The sequence below is a fragment of the Leucopleurus acutus genome, assembly GCF_964270905.1.
Source record: "Leucopleurus acutus genome assembly, chromosome: 15".
NCBI classification, from domain to species: Eukaryota; Metazoa; Chordata; class Mammalia; order Artiodactyla; family Delphinidae; genus Leucopleurus; species Leucopleurus acutus.
The window spans coordinates 77,514,517-77,530,586 of NC_139157.1; the positions used below are offsets into that span (position 1 = coordinate 77,514,517).

The window sequence follows — 16,070 nt, forward strand, 5'->3', positions numbered from 1 at the left end:
ATTTCATGTTCATGAATGGGAAGACTCAATACTGTCCAGATGTCAGTTCTTTCCAACTTTATCAATAAATTCAGTGCAATCGCAATCAAAATCTTAGCAAGTTATTTAATTCAAAATGGATCACAGACCTAAATACAAAACTATAAAACTCCTAGAAGATAACATAGGAGAAAATCTAGATGACTCTTAGGTATGGTGATGACTCTTTAGATGAAACACCAAAGGTATAATCCATGAAAGAAAGAACTGATAAACTGGACTTCATTAAAATTAAAACCTTTTGCTCTGCCAAGAAAATTAGAAAACAAGCCAAAGATCAGGAGAAAATATTTGCAAAAAAAACACATCTGATAAAGGACTTTATCCAAAATATACCAAGAACTCACTTAGTAATAGCCACGGAAAAAAAAAAAAATCCACGGAAGAACCTTAAATGCCTATTACTAAGTGAAAGAAACCAACCTGAAAAGGCGATCTACTATATGATTTCAACTAGATGACATTCTGGGCAAGGCAAAACTATGGAGATAGTAAAAAGATCAGTAGTTGCCAAGGTGAGGTGAGGGTGGAGGGGCTGAGGGATGAATAGGTAGAACAATGAAGATTCTTATGGCAATGAAAATACTCCGTATGACATGATAATGATGGATACATGTCATTACACACTTATCCAAACCCACAGACTATACCACACAATGAGTGAGCCAAAACGTAAACTACGGGCTATGATTTGTCGGTGGAGGGTTATCAGTTGTACCACTCTGGTGGGAGATGTTGATACTGGTGAAGGCTATGCAGATGTGGGGGTGAGAGGTGTATGGCAAATCTCTGTACCTTCCGCTTTGCTGTGAAACTAAAACTGCTCTTAAAAAATAATAAGTAATTCTTTTGCATGGCTAGAAAAAAGAAAAATAAAAAACAAAAACAAGTCTTCCCTGCCCAGTTTTACTGATATATAACTGAGCAGCACTGTATAAGTTCAAGGTGTACAACATAATGACTTCACTTACATATATTGTGAAATGATTACCATAATATGTTCAGTTATCATCTATCATCTCATATAGATGAAAGAAAGAAAGAAAGAAAGAAAGAAAGAAAAGAAGGAAGGAGAAAGAGAAAGAGGGAAAGAGAGAAAAGCAAGCAAGCTAGGGAAAGAAATAAAGAAAAGGGAAGAGAGGGAAGGGAAGGAAGGAAATGAAGGAAGAAAGTTTCTTTCCTTGTGATGAGAACTCTTAGGATTTACTCTAACACCTTCCAAATAAGCCCTACAGAAGTATTAACTATAGCCACCCATCATTTTATACATTACAACCCCAGTACTTATTTATCCTGTAACTGGAAGTTTGTACCTTCTGACCACTTTCATCCAAGTCCCCTACCTCCCGTGCCCTGCCTCTGGTAACCACAAATCTGTTCTCTTTTTCTATGAGCTTGGGATTTTTTTTTTTTTTTAAGATTCCACACATAAGTGGGATCACACAGCATTCTTATTTCACTTAGCATAATGCTCTCAGGGTCCACCCGTGTTGTCACAAATGGCAGGATTTCTCTCCCTTTTATGTCTGAATAATAGTCCATTGTATATACACACAACATCTTTATCCGTTCTTCCACTCATGGACAGTTAGATTGTATCCATGTCTCAGCTACAGAACAGGGGGGCACAGATATCTCTTCAACATAGTGTTTTTGTTTCCTTCAGATATATTCACATAAGTAGAATTGCTGGATCATATGGTAGTTCTACTTTTAATCTCCTGAGGAACCTCCATACTGTTTTCCATAGTGGCTGCACCAATCTATACTCCCACCAACAGCGCATGGTCACCATGGTTTCATAATAACCATTGTAACAGGCATGAGGTTATATCTCATGGTAGTTTCGATTGGCATTTCCCTAATAATTAGTGATGCTGAGCACCTTTTCAGGTATCTGTTGGCCATCTGTAGGTCTGCTTTGGAAAAAATGTCTATTCAAGTCCTTTGCCTATTTTTAATTGGATTATTTGGGTTTTTTGCTATTGAGTTATATGAGTTCTTTATATATTTTGGATATTAACCCCTTATCAGATATATGGTTTGCAAGTATTTAATAGTCTTTTTTTTTTCCTTGGCCATGCTGCGCAGCATGCGGGATCTTAAGTTTCCTGACCAGGGACCGAGCCCGTGCCCCCTGCAGTGGAAGAGCAGAGTCTTAACCACTGGACCGCCAAGGAAGTCCCATTAATAGTCTTTTTAAAAAACTTTTTTAAATGTAAAGAAAACATAAGAAGTAGATACACTACAAATAGATTTTCAGATTCTGTTACCCCAACCTGAACAGCCGACTGGCACTCTCCTGCTATCGTAAAAACTAAAGAAATGAACAGTGATTAGTAAAACCAAAAAAAGTAAAGTTATAAGGGACCAATAAGATCAAAGAATTTCTTCTATCACAAAAAGCACAAGACATTAAGAAAAAAACAATAAATGACTACATTTAAAAAATTTGCTCATAAAATTATTCCATGAGTTTAAAAATAAGACAAGTAATAATTCTGTAAGATGTATGTTCAATACACGTAATTCAACCAAGGTTTCCTATCCAGACTATATAAAGAACCCCAACATTCCAACAGAACAAAATGTGCAGAAAACATGAGCAACTAAGAACTGAGGAAACACACAAAATAACCCAAAAAACAAAAAGAAACTCATAGAGTATTTTGTTTAGTTTACTCACGCACCACAGGCACATAGAATAGGGGTTACCTCTAGGTTGCCACTCAATATTTTTTGAATATTCAATGAACAATGAACAATTTTTAAAAACACAGTAATAAAGATACTCAACCTCACTATAAACCAGAGTATTACAAATTCAAACCACCATCTGATAACCACATCAGACTGGCAAAAACTAAAACATCAGACATTATTAAGTAGGTAATGATGTGTATAAACAGAAAACTTAAAAAGTGCTAGTGAAAGCACTTTGGAGATCAATTTGGCAATACTTAGGTGAAGCTGAAATTGCACATGACCCGATAATTCCATTGCTAAGAAATACCCTAGATCAGATGTTAGTAAAGTATGGCCCAGCCAAATCTGGCCTGCTGCTTGATTTTATAAGGCCCACAAGCTAAGAATACGGCTTTTACATTTTTAAATGGCTAGGGGGGAAAACAAAAAATCAAACAAGACTAATGTTTCATGTTACAAGAAAATTATATAAAATTCAAATTTCATTGTTCAAAAAGGTTTACTGGCACACAGCCACACTCATTTGCTTATGTATGATCTGTAACTGCCTTCTTGCTAAACTGGCAGCACTGAGTAATTGTGACAGACTGTTTGGAATGCAAAGGGTAAGATATTCACTAGCCCTTTACAGAAAAAGTTTGCTGACCCCTGCTCTAGAGAAACACACACATGTGCACAAGGAAATGTACTTTAAAAAAAGGTTCACAGTAGCAATATGAGACATACTAAAATATTCATAGTAGCAATGTATGTAATAGTAAAAAATTAGATACAACCTAATTCCCACAAAAAAGGAAATGCATAAATAAAAGGTAGTATATTCATACTATGACAAAGCACTAGACCTATTCTTATCAACATAATTTAATTTCTCAAACAATGCTGCAAGAATGAAAAGCAAATTACAGAAGAATACAGTATGACATGATTTATAAAATATTCTAAACATTCAAAACAATTTGTACACATACACAGGTTCAGAGATAAGAACATAAAGTACAAAGAAATGTATGGGAATGATAACTACCAAATTAACGATGGTGGTTACCCCTGGAAAGCAGGCAGAAAGATGCAAAAAAGAAAGGGTTCGGGACTTCCCTTGTGGCGCAGTGGTTAAGAATCTGCCTGCCAATGCAGGGGACACGGGTTCAAGCCCTAGTCCAGGAAGATTCACGTGCTGTGGAGCAACTAAGCCCGTGCGCCACAACTACTGAGCCTGCACTCTAGAGCCCGGGAGCCACAACTACTGAAGCCCGCACACGTAGAGCCCGTGCTCCGCAACAAGAGAAGCACCACAATGAGAAGCCCGCGCACCACAATGAAGAGTAGCCCCCGCTCGCCGCAACTAGAGAAAGCCCGCGTGCAGCAACGAAGACCCAACGCGGCCAAAAATAAATAAATTTCTTTAAAAAATTTTTTTAAATTAAAAAAAAAAGAAAGGGTTCAGCCCAACTTCAACTGTATTAGTAATGTTTTCTTCAGGCTAGGAAGTAGAACATGAGCTTTTGCTATATTATGCTTTATATTCCACAGATACGAAATATTTCCTAATAATTTTTTATTGATAAGATTTTACAATAATAAAAAATAGAATTTTTTAAAAAGGATCACGGAGACAGAAGTTAACTTCTGCAACTTAGAAATATAAAAGCAGTAAAAGAAAACATAAAGAGCGAATTAAATGCAAACGTCAGGAAATCTCAATAAAGCAATTTTAGGTGGCTCTGTAGTGCTTTAGCCCCAGTCTTTCTCAAGAACCTGTAAAGATTCTCCACAGGCAGTCTCGTGGAGCCCTAAGCCACCATGTTACAAGTACGGGTATCCCACTGCAGAGACCACATGAAGAGGCCTTTCGACCACATGGAGAAGGAAGGGCCCAACTTTCCATACCGGCCAGAGTCAGACATTTGAATAAAACTGTCTTGGAGCCTCCAGGCCAGCCAAGCTACCACTGAATAACCCCCACAGGCGCTTCATGAAGCAGAAAAATCACCCAGCTGAGGCGAGTTTTCTTAAATTCCTAATCTATACAACCTTTATTTTTTGATACAGGAGACAGACCAATAGACTGTCCAATACTATCTGAAGATGAAGTCTGAATATATTATATCCTTGGGAATAATATTAGACTTCTCTGTGAACCACCAAAAGCACAATATTCTTTGCCTCAGGATCCAGCTATTGTTCAGTGTTCCCTCAGTTTATCTACCTCTTCATTCCATTCAGTGGGTTTCTATGGATCTTTCGGCAGGATGCTGGCATAAGTTAGTTCTGTCCAAGGCCAACATCAGGCAGCAGTTTGATGCTGTTGGTGTTGCTGGAAGCATCTTGATCTTCTATGGAATGGAAATACCAAGCAGTGGGTACCTTGCCCCAAAGTAATGCAGTTGGTTCTATCTTCACACACAATACACAATCTCTAAAATATAGTTATCACAAGCACACAAAGTTCCAAAGAGAGAAAACGAATAACCTAAGAAATGATCGCGAGAGACAAGTGGCTCCAAATGCTCCTTCTGCTCCAAGAAAAGGGGAGAACACCATCAAGATGGCAGGGGAACAGTATTCAATGAGATGGACCAATGAAACACTTTAATTCTGAAAGTGCAAATGCATCATTCAACAAGGAGAAAATTGACAGTGTCATAATAAACTTAAATTAAAAGAAGATAAACTTGAAAAACAGGTAAAGCCTATGAACAGTGAAGACAAGGAGACTCAGGAGTTGGTACTCAAACTTGTAAAGGAAACGCTGATGAAGATTTGCAGACTTAATTGCTATACTGACAAAATTAAATCAGTGTTTTTTATTTCCTGTGATAATAGAGAATGGAGACAAACCTGAAGAAAGAAGTTTAAATGCCAAAATATGGAATCCCTCCTCATCCAAACAGTGGCATAGGAATTTCAGAGGCAGAGAAGATATTGGTTTCCATGAAGATAGAGTCACCAGAGGTCATGGTGGTAAAAGGCAGTATTTTCACCATGTCTCCAAGATTTAGTGGCAGATTCATACACAGGAGGTTGTGGAGGCAGAAAGTTTGCAGATTTTTTTTTTAATATAGGAAAGACAACAAAGTTATTACATAGTATACAAACAAGTCTTGGGAAATTTCTAGCTCTTAATGTCCTTAAAAATGGCTTCAGTCTTTGCAAAAAAGAAAAAAGTACATTTGTTATACACTGTACACCAGCACTGTTTGGTTTTTTTCTCCCTGCTATATTTCATAGATTGTAACGCAGCTAATGTGGGAGAAAAAAACCCTCATATTCAAAACCAAGCATGAAATGTATTTGAAATAACAAAAAAAAACTCTCTGAGGGCTTCCCTGGTGGCACAGTGGTTGAGAGTCCCGCCTGCCGATGCAGCGGACATGGGTTCGTGCCCTGGTCCGGGAGGATCCCACATGCCGCAGAGCGGCTGGGCCCGTGAGCCATGGCCACTGAGCCTGCGCGTCCGGAGCCTGTGCTCCGCAACGGGAAAGGCCACAACAGTGAGAGGCCCGCGTACCGCAAAAAAACCCAAAAAAAACCAAAACTCTCCCAAAACAAGGTCAGAATATGGCTTGCTGTCTTACTTTTCAAGCCTATAGTTTCAGACAGCCTCAAAGTAGTTGCTGTTAACGTGGGACAAGGCAGAGTGTCCACATGTCCCAATTTGCCTAGGACTGTTCCAATTTTAGCCAGGAGACAAGAGGTCCTAATTGCTGGTGATGGATGCAGAAGGCTCTGAGAAGTACAAGACCCTAAGTTTTTTTAAGGTAGCCCAAAAAACGGGCTAAAAGTAACACTGTTTTTAGGGTCAAATGGATACTACATATCTACTTTCTGTTTTTTAGGTGATGTAGGCAACCATAATTTGCAGCTCACAATAATGCATCATCCATTGTTGCATCACTGCAAGTAATGTGACCTAAGTGTACAAATGAAGTGGGTTGTAATTGTGATCAACAGTCTGCCTCTGACTTTGTGGATTAACTGTTGTGTTTTGTATCAAGATAACGTTTAATTTTTAATACTGTAAATAGTGGTGACGATGTTTCTAAGAGTTTAGGTAATGAAAATGAGAAAGATAACAATAACAACTCCACCATGACCCAGACATCACTGAATGAAAGAAAAAAAGGAAGGAAAAGTTCCTAACATTCTTCCTCTTTTCTTCTTACTTATGCTTGCTTGGTTTCAGAAATTCTTGAATCAGTCCCTAATCAAAGGAAAGTTAACCAATGACTGTTTATGTTGCTATTTATACCTTTGAAACAAATTACAAATGTGTGGTCTACTTTGTTCTCTTCCTTTAGCTTCCTAAACTGTCCAGAAATTAGAAATTTTTGGATCTCAAAAGAACTGTCATTTTCAAGTTTAAGAAATACTATGACTTTGTTGAAAGTATTAAAAAAAACAAACAAACCCCAAAACAGGGAGGTTTGGGAGAGGAAAGATGGCTGCATGGATTAAAGATGGCTGCAAATTCTTTCCCACTGTTCCTGCCGAGTGATGGTTCTCCTTCCCCTTCTCTTGAATCTGGGCTGGCTCTGTGGCCTTCTGGCCAATCGAATGTGAAAGAAGTGACACTGTATAATTTCTGAAGTTGGGCCTTAAGAGACCTGTGGCTTCAGCTTTTGCCCTCTTAGAGCGCTGCTTCATCAGTAAATGGTAACTCCCCATAACTCTGTTATTTTCCCGTCTCTTGTCCACTCCCACCCCCAAGGTTAAACAGGTAAGAAGAATGGGAAAGCAAAGGGATAAAGAAGGGAAGGAGGGAGGAAAGAAGGAAGGAAATGCTGAAGGAGGTTAAGGCTATAGGACAGGTCTCAAGCTCCAGTTCTGACTGCCCCACTTACTTGCTCTAGGTCATATAACCCCTCTACACCACTTGATTTCAAACAGTCAACATACTTTTGTAATGGCAACAGGAACAATTAACTTACAGAAGTCTAGACATATGGAATACATAACTTCATTCTCTGTTACCTCTCTCACTACACTAGTCAATCTAGAATATCAAAACAATCAGCTAATACCTAGAAAAAGAAAGGTAGTAAGTGAAAGACAACAATAAAAACTAGAATTCAAATAAGAGAGAAGGCAAGCATTAAAAGAACAAAAACAAAGTAGGAAATACACACACCCACACATACATACATATGAAAGGGAAAGCAGAAAAAATGGGAGAAAATATTGGTGAAGCAATTAGTTGGTAGAAGAAAAAAGGCAAAGGGAAAGCTAGAATGAACAAGAACAGTATAATAAAGAAAAAGAAATGAGAGAGGAGGTAGACTTGCCAGAGGAGAAAAGAAGGGGGAGAACATCAAAAGAAAGGTTACAAGAACAAGCTAACTACGGTCACCTTTGCCCTATACTACAAGTCTCCTAACTGATCTCGACAACAATCTTCTGCCCCTCTCTAGAGCTATTTCCGTGTGGGAGCCAATGACCTTTTCTGAAACAAAGCTGATGATGTTAACCTCCGGTCTTATCTTGTACCACTCTCCTTACTAGCACCACACTGTCCTTTCAGTTCCCTAAACGTGCCATGCTTCCTCTATTGTATTCCCCCTGGCTGGAAAGCTCTCTCTCTCCACCTTTCCCTCTCCTATTCACCCTTCAAACTGCCCTGATTAGATCAAATTCTCATTATTACAAATAATCCCCTTTGGTTGCACTTGACAGTTGAAATTTTACACTTACAAGTACGCTTATTTGATTACTGACTCCCCTCACTGGACTGGAAACTCCAAGGGGAAACCGCCTTCCCTCCCCCACTGTGACTCTCAGCACAGTACCTACAATGTTACAGTTGCTCAATAAATATCCTTTGAATGAATAAACAAAAGAGAAATCTGCCAAACTAGCTATCACAAGTGGAAAAGGGGCAGAAGACAACCTTAAGTGAATAGAAGAGAAAGAAACAAATCAAAGAGGGGAAAGAAAAAATTCAATACAAGCTGTAGCCTAATTAAATTCACACAATTTCAGTGTGATACTATACCAACAAAAGAAAGTACAATAGTAACCAATAGGTCTCTTTTCCCTAAAGAAGCCAGAAAAGGAAATGGAATTAGTATTTTACTTAATATTTTATAAGAATGTAAAACATAATTTAGAAAATGGACAACAAGCACCTCAAACTTAAAGAGACCAAAGCAGAGCTATTAACTTACTTCTCATTCCTCTGCCAGTCTACTCCATCTCAGTGAATGGAATCCCGCACCCCCCTGCAACACCTCAAACCAAAACCCTAGGAGTCATCTTTGATTCCTCCCTTACTCTGATCCTCAATATGCAATGCATCAGGAAGTCCTGTAAGCTCTACATCCAAACGGATCTTCGATCTATCCACTCCTCTTCCCCAATTGCCACTGCTACCATCCTAATCCAAGCCCATCTATTTTTCAGACTGCTGCAATACTCTCCTAACTAATACCCCTGCTTTTACTCTTGCTCTCCTCTCACTCACTCCAGGAGCAAAGCAGTTTTTTTTAAAACAAAGATAAACCGTATCATTACACTCCTTTGTCCCAAACTCTTCAATGACTTCCTACTTCTCAGAATCAAATAAAAATTCATGATCTTGCATGATCTGCTACCTCTCTTTCATATCACTCACTTCTTTGCTTGCTATGTTTCAGCCATAATGGCCGCCTTTTTTTAAACAAATGGAACCTTTAGAGACATCTTGGAACCTTTAGAGACATCATCTATATCATCTTGGAACCTTTAGAGACATCATCTTGGAACCTTTAGAGACATCATGCCCTCTGTCATACTCTAGTCCCACAGTTAAAGTATGACCTTAATACACGTGTGACCTCAGTAAGGCCTTTCTTGACTTTAACACTGTAAAATGGCTTTCTCATTCATCCACTGCTCTGTATTTTTCTTCCATAGCCTTTATCACACTATTATCACCCTGTTTATTTCACTAACAACAAATAAATATGCTCCACATGCAAGAAATATGATGGTGAAAAGAGAAAGCCATTGCTTTCACGGAGCTTATATTTTAATAGGACTAAAAAACATGAAGACATAAATTTATCATGTGAAAAGTGCTACCATGAAAAATAAAACAGTTAAAGGGAATACCATGTGTTTGTACATGTGTGGCAGCATGACACTGTAAGTAGGTTGTCAGGTCTGAGCAGATCTAAATAAAGTGAAGAAGGAAACTATGTGGAAAAAATGGGGTAAGAGTGTTTTAAATGGGTTAACTTTTACTTATTTATAAAAAGTCCCTCCCACTAAAATGTAAGTCCCATAAAGGCAAGGACCCTGTCTTATGCACTGCTGTATTCACCTTGGTAAAGTGCCTAGTACAGAGTAGGCCACTATAAATATCTGATGAATGAATATCTGGCAAGCTATATTGGAGTATTTTATCATTAAAAGTGTAAAGAACCAAAAGAATTAAATACAAAATATTAAACACAAAAAATACAAGTAGTACTAAATATCCTTCCATTTATTTCAAAAGATTCAGTACAGTATATGAAAAACTGAAATGCCTGCTCTCCCTTATGCTCATATTCTAAACAAGGTACCATTCACTTGCTTTCTGAGAGCGCTGAAGGAGACATGGCGAAACTCAAGTTTAACCCCTAGAGCAATTCACAGACCCTTAAGTTAGAATAAACTAAAAGCAACAGTTTTAAATTTCACATTGGCCCTGTATCTATTGGCCTTATTTATGCTCTTTCTATTCTCCCTATGTTCATCACATAGCACCACCTGTAACACAAGCTGCACCACTCTCAGCCCCTGACAGGTAACCATTCTGCCCAAACAAGAATGGAGAGAATAAAAGAAATACGAAGTGAACCCAGAAAAACTTGCAAGTTTTCCACACCTTCTTACCACAAATCTCATATAAAACTCTCATCACTTTTAAATAAAGGCTGGTTTGCACACAAGGTAAAATTTTGTTTTTGGCTCTGCTACACTCCAAGGAAGATTAAGAAAATTAAGGTTTCTTTTCCCACTCAGCTCCATTAGTACCCATTTGTTCATTAGCCTAATACTGAGTACCTACTGTGTTCCAGGCCCTGTTCCAGGTGCAGTTAATAAAACTGTAAACTCGGCATACCCACCCTTCCACACCCTCTTAGAGGACCTTGTACCACAGTGAAGTTGTACTTTCTTAATTCAGAAATGTTTCCAACTAGCTATCTTTAAAGTACTCCTTTTACCCCATATGAAATTCATCTTTGCAACATTATCCGAAGAGGAGTTAAATCTTTTTTTAAGTCACCGCACAGCAGACAGACCCACACTCATAAACCCGCTCTCCCAAACATATTTATAAACCTAATTACCGGCACAAACGGTGAATCCACAGTCGAATTACGCAATAAAGGTTGAGAGTTCCAGGTCCACAACGACAACGAACTTAGCCGTATTTTAGGGATCCTTATATGTGGGCCAAGAGCCAATACTGTTACCCATTATCCCCAACAATAATAGATGGTTTTTCTTACTTACGACTAGCTTAGTCCGCCTGCAGCAAATGTTTAACTTTCCCTCCCAAATGAATTAAAATGTAACCACTCAAACTTCGTCTATCAGCTTGGGTGACTGTCCCAAAATTGACACTGAATCTCGTTCTCTTTTTTTCCGATAAATTGTTTTCTAAAATATCGTTAACAAAACACATTTCGTAAGATTACCTGACAGAGCCAGGCCTAATCTGAATGCTGGCTGCAAGAGGAAGCCTGAAGCTCCGCGAAAAAAGAAAGACGGGGACGGGCGTATAAAACAAGCTCAGGAAACTCCCTCTCCCCTCCCTACGTGGACTGGCCCCCGATTTCACCCAATCTTAGCGATTTGAAACTTTCCATGAACACCAAACGTGACCCGAGCGTAATCTGCTCTCATCCTTAGGCCACCACGGAGAAACCAAAAAAAGAAAAAACATGTCAAAGACACGCGTACACTCTCAAAGGACACGCATCAACTCCGGCTCCCGGCCGGCCCACCGACGCCCCCTCGGCCTCCCGGCTCCCGGCCGAGCCCCTAGCTCGCACGGACTCGGACCCAGCGCGCCCGCCAGCGCCCCGGAGCCCCCCAAACCCAGCCGGCGCCCACACCTGAACAGCCGGGAATCAGGGGCCCACATTTTCCTGTAGTTCCCCACCCCCAGCCCCTCGAGGGCAGAAACTGATGTACCTTCTAGAAAAGTAATCTCCCCGGCGCTGCCGTCGCTCTTGCCAGCCGCCATCTTCCTCCTCCCACGCCGCCGCCTCCCTAATCCATGGCCCACACCGCCGCCGCGTTCGCCGGGATGAGGGGCCGCGCCGCAGGAGGTTAGCCGCCGCAGGGTTGCGGGCCTAAGACTCGGCCGTCAGGCGGGCGGCGCTCCCCCGTCCGGACGGGCCTACACAAAAGCAGGCCGGCTCCCGGGCCTATCCGCGGGCGGGCGGCGAGACCCGCGGCCTGGGCTCCTCAGGCTCCGCCGGGCAAACGCGAGCGGCGACGACGGCGACGGCGCTTCCCGGGCCCGGTGCCTCTCGGCCCGCGACTCCCCATCCACCGCCCGCCCAGGCCGCCCGAGAAGCTTCCCCTAGCGGCGGGCCCGCAGGAAGAGAGTCTGAGGGCGAGCACACAAACACGCCTCCCTCAGTCCCGGGCCGTAAAATGGCCGCACCCCCCGCCCCGGGTTTGTGAGGTCTCCGCGACCGTCAGGCGCCCCCGGGCCCTCCGCTCCTTTCAGCAGCCGCAGTCACAGCCGCCGCCGCTAAGGCCGTCCGCCCACCCCGCCCAGACGCGAATGTATCAGCCGAGACCTCTGCGACTGTCCATGTGGACAGTGGTGGGTCTCCTCCGCCACCGCCTCGCGTCCGTCGCCACAGCAGCGCCAGCCGCCGCTCCTCCCCCACGGTTGCCGCTGACGCCACAACGCGCTCGCCCCCCTCCCCCCCGCCCCCCCCCCCCCCCCCCCCCCGCCGCCGACCCTGTCGCCCCCAGCGCGGCTCGCCCTCAGGAGCCCGAGCTCGCTCGCGGGCGGAGCGGGCTGCGGCGCCCGCCGCCTGGCCCTCTGTAGCACCGGCCCAGCACGGTGCCGGCTCGGCCCGCACACGTTTGGTCCGACCTCGGGAGCGCCCGCCGAGGTCCCCATGGCAGACCTGGGCTTCCGGGCTGGGCCGGCGATGCATTCGGCTTCTGTGGCACCACGATGGCCTGAGAAATGTTCCGAGTTCATATTCCTCTGAGGAGGCCTTCGGTTTAAACCGTAGCCAATTGAAGAGAAAAGGTAGAGTGAGGTAGCGCGATCACATGTGGGGAAAATGATTGTGGTCTTCATTCATTTTTAAAGAAGTTTTCAAAATAATTCATCAGGGAGGATTCTACAGTACCCTTTGGATGACAGTGTAAAAAAAAAAATCCTGGCCTTTAATGTGCCTGAGACTTCAAAGCCCGTCCCCCGTCTTACAAGTCAGGCCTTGTAATTGCAGGTGACTATGTCATGTACGTTTTTCTTTTCCTTCTTTGCTTTTCTTTTTACTTTCTTTTTTCCTTTTAATTACAAAGATGACACGTTCATTAATGAAAATTTGGAAAATACAGAAAAGGAAAGAGGTCTTGCATGGTCCCACCACGAAACTCAACTCCTTCCTGTGTAGTCCTCTAATTAAATACTTTTCTTAAATCCCTCACTATCCCTCCTTAAAAAACAAAAATTTATGCTCCATACCCATGAAAATTCAACAGCAATTAAAATGATACAGATAAACTATGATTTAGTGCAATCTTTGAGGAATGAACTAACTAGTTTAATTGTCCTGTTAACCAAGGCATAAGTTGAAAACCTTTTTGTTTAAAACTTCTTTTAAAATCTTTTCCTAAAATGAACTAATAACCTTTACTGATTTAGTAAGAGTAATATAATGAATATAATTTATCATTTGCTATTTTTGTTGCTTGAGGATATTGAGTGATACTGTTTCACTTTTTTTTTTTTTTTTTTTTTTTTTTTGCGGTACGTGGGCCTCTCACTGTCGTGGCCTCTCCTGTTGTGGAGCAACAGGCTCCGGACGCACAGGCTCAGCGGCCATGGTTCACGGGCCCAGCCACTCCGCGGCATATGGGATCTCCCCGGACCGGGGCTCGAACCCGAATCCCCTGCATCGGCAGGCAGACTCTCAACCACTGCGCCACCAGGGAAGCCCCTGTTTCGCTTTTAAGTGAAAAACAAACTAATATTTTTTTAAATTATAAATTAATATACCTTCAAAATAAATTTCTTGTAATAGTCAATTTCTACCAGGCACCTTCAGTGTCAACATTTATAAATTAACAGTCAAGTTTTCAGGTGACCAGGGTCGGATTTTTACTTTCCTGGGTCTTAGGCGCTTTTGTCTTCATAGGCCCTTCCTCTGTAAGAAATATATTAAAAAAATTTTTTTCACAGCCATCAATATTTATTTTTTATAAGTTCACATTCATAACCATGTTTCCCACTATGAAATTAACAAAAAAAAGTTAAAGATAATACTTAAAGTTGGTGAGGATGCTGTGAGGTGAACATTCTCATTCACTCATGCTATTAATTTAAAGGAGAACCAACTACCTGGAAAGCAATTTGGCAAAAATGTATCAAGTGTTTAAAAGTCCTATTCCATTGGTCTCTATTATATATGCATTTATAAGCAGAGCAAAAAGACAGTCTCCCAGCCCCACCTCATCCCCAAAAAGCCAAAGTGTTAACGGTGGTTATATCTTGCAGATAATAGGTAGTTTTAAATTTGGAATTATGTATATTTTTTATTTAATTTTTTAAATTGAGGTGTAGTTGATTTATAATATTAGTTCACAACACAGTGATGCAAAATTTTTGTCGATTATACTGTTTAAAGGTATTATAAAATATTGGCTATATTCCCTGTGCTGTACAATATATCCTTGTAGCTTATTTATTTTATACATAGAAGTTTTTACCTCTTGATTCCTAGACCTTATCTTGCCCCTCCTCCTTCCCTCTCCCTACTGGTAAACATTAGTTTGTTCTCTATATCAGGGGTCCCCAACCCCCCGGCCGTGGACCAGTACTGGTTCGTGGTCTGTTAGGAACCGGGCCTCACAGCAGGAGGTGAGCGGCCGGTGAGCGAGTGAAGCTTCATCTGCCGCTCCCCATTGCTCCCCATCACTTGGATTACCACCTGAACCTTGCCCCTCACCTCCCTGTCCATGGAAATATTGTCCTCCACGAAACAGGTCCCTAGTGCCCAAAAGGTTAGGGACCGCTGCTCTGTATCTGTGAATCTGTTTCTATTTTGTAATATTCATTCGTTACATTTTTTAGATTCTACATATAAGTGATACAATATTTCTCTTTCATTGTCTGACTTATTTCACTAAGCATAATGCCCTCCAAGTCCATCTGTGTTGTTGCAAATGGCAAAATTTCATTCTATTTATGGCTGAGTAGTATTCCATTGTGTGTACATATATATACACACATACAATGAAACACTATATATATGATATATATGTAGTATATGTATAGATGTCCATGTCCATTCATCATCTTTATCCATTCATCTGTTGAATCTGTTGATGGACACTTAGGTTGCTTCCATACTGTGGCCATTGTAGATAATGGTGCTATGAACATTGTGGTGCATGTATCTTTTTGAGTTAGTGTTTTTATTTTCTTCAGATGTACACCCAGGAGTGGAATTGCTGGATCATGTGGTAGTTTTATTTTTAGTTTCTTTGAGAAACGTCCATACTGTTTTCCATAGTGACTGCACCAATTTACATTCTCACCAATAATGTACAAAGATCACCTTTTCTCAGCATCCTTGCCAACATTTATTTGTGATCTTTTTGATGATAGCCATTCTGACTGGTATGAGGTGATATTGTGGTTTTGATTTGCATTTCTCTAAACTAGTGATTATTGAGCATGTTTTCATGTGCTTATTAGCCATCTGTATGTCATCTTTGGAAAAATGTCTATCAGGTCTTCTGCCCATTTTTTGATTGGATTGTTTGTTTTTTTGATATTGAGTTGTATGAGCTGTTCATATATTTTGGATATTAACCCCTTATTGGTCATATCATTTGCATATATGTTCACCCATTCAATAGGCTGTCTTTTCATTTTATTGATGGTTTCCTTTGCTGTGCAAAAGCTTTTAAGTTTAATTAGGTCCATTTGTTTATTTTTGCTTTGGGTTCCTTTGCCTTAGCAGAGATAGAACCAAAAAAATATTGCTACAATTTATATCAAAGAGTATTCTGCCGGTGTTTTCTTCCAGGTGTTTTATGGTTTCCAGTCTTACATTTCAGTCTTTAATCCATTTTGAGGTTTTTGGTTTTTGTAT

General features: G+C 41.0%; 1 protein-coding gene across 5 annotated transcripts in view; it reads right to left on the minus strand.

Moving 5' to 3' along the window:
- The window catches only part of SENP6 (SUMO specific peptidase 6), a 102,719-nt gene extending 90,127 nt beyond the window's left edge, over positions 1 to 12,592 (minus strand). For 3 of the 5 annotated variants that reach the window (XM_082855309.1, XM_082855311.1, XM_082855310.1), the window contains exon 1: positions 11,911 to 12,509. In XM_082855309.1, the coding sequence (XP_082711435.1) occupies positions 11,911 to 11,962 (52 nt within the window). In that variant the 5' untranslated portion in view covers positions 11,963 to 12,509. The other 2 variants (XM_082855313.1, XM_082855312.1) reach the window with 1 other exon arrangement.
- Positions 12,593 to 16,070: the final 3,478 nt, after the last annotated feature.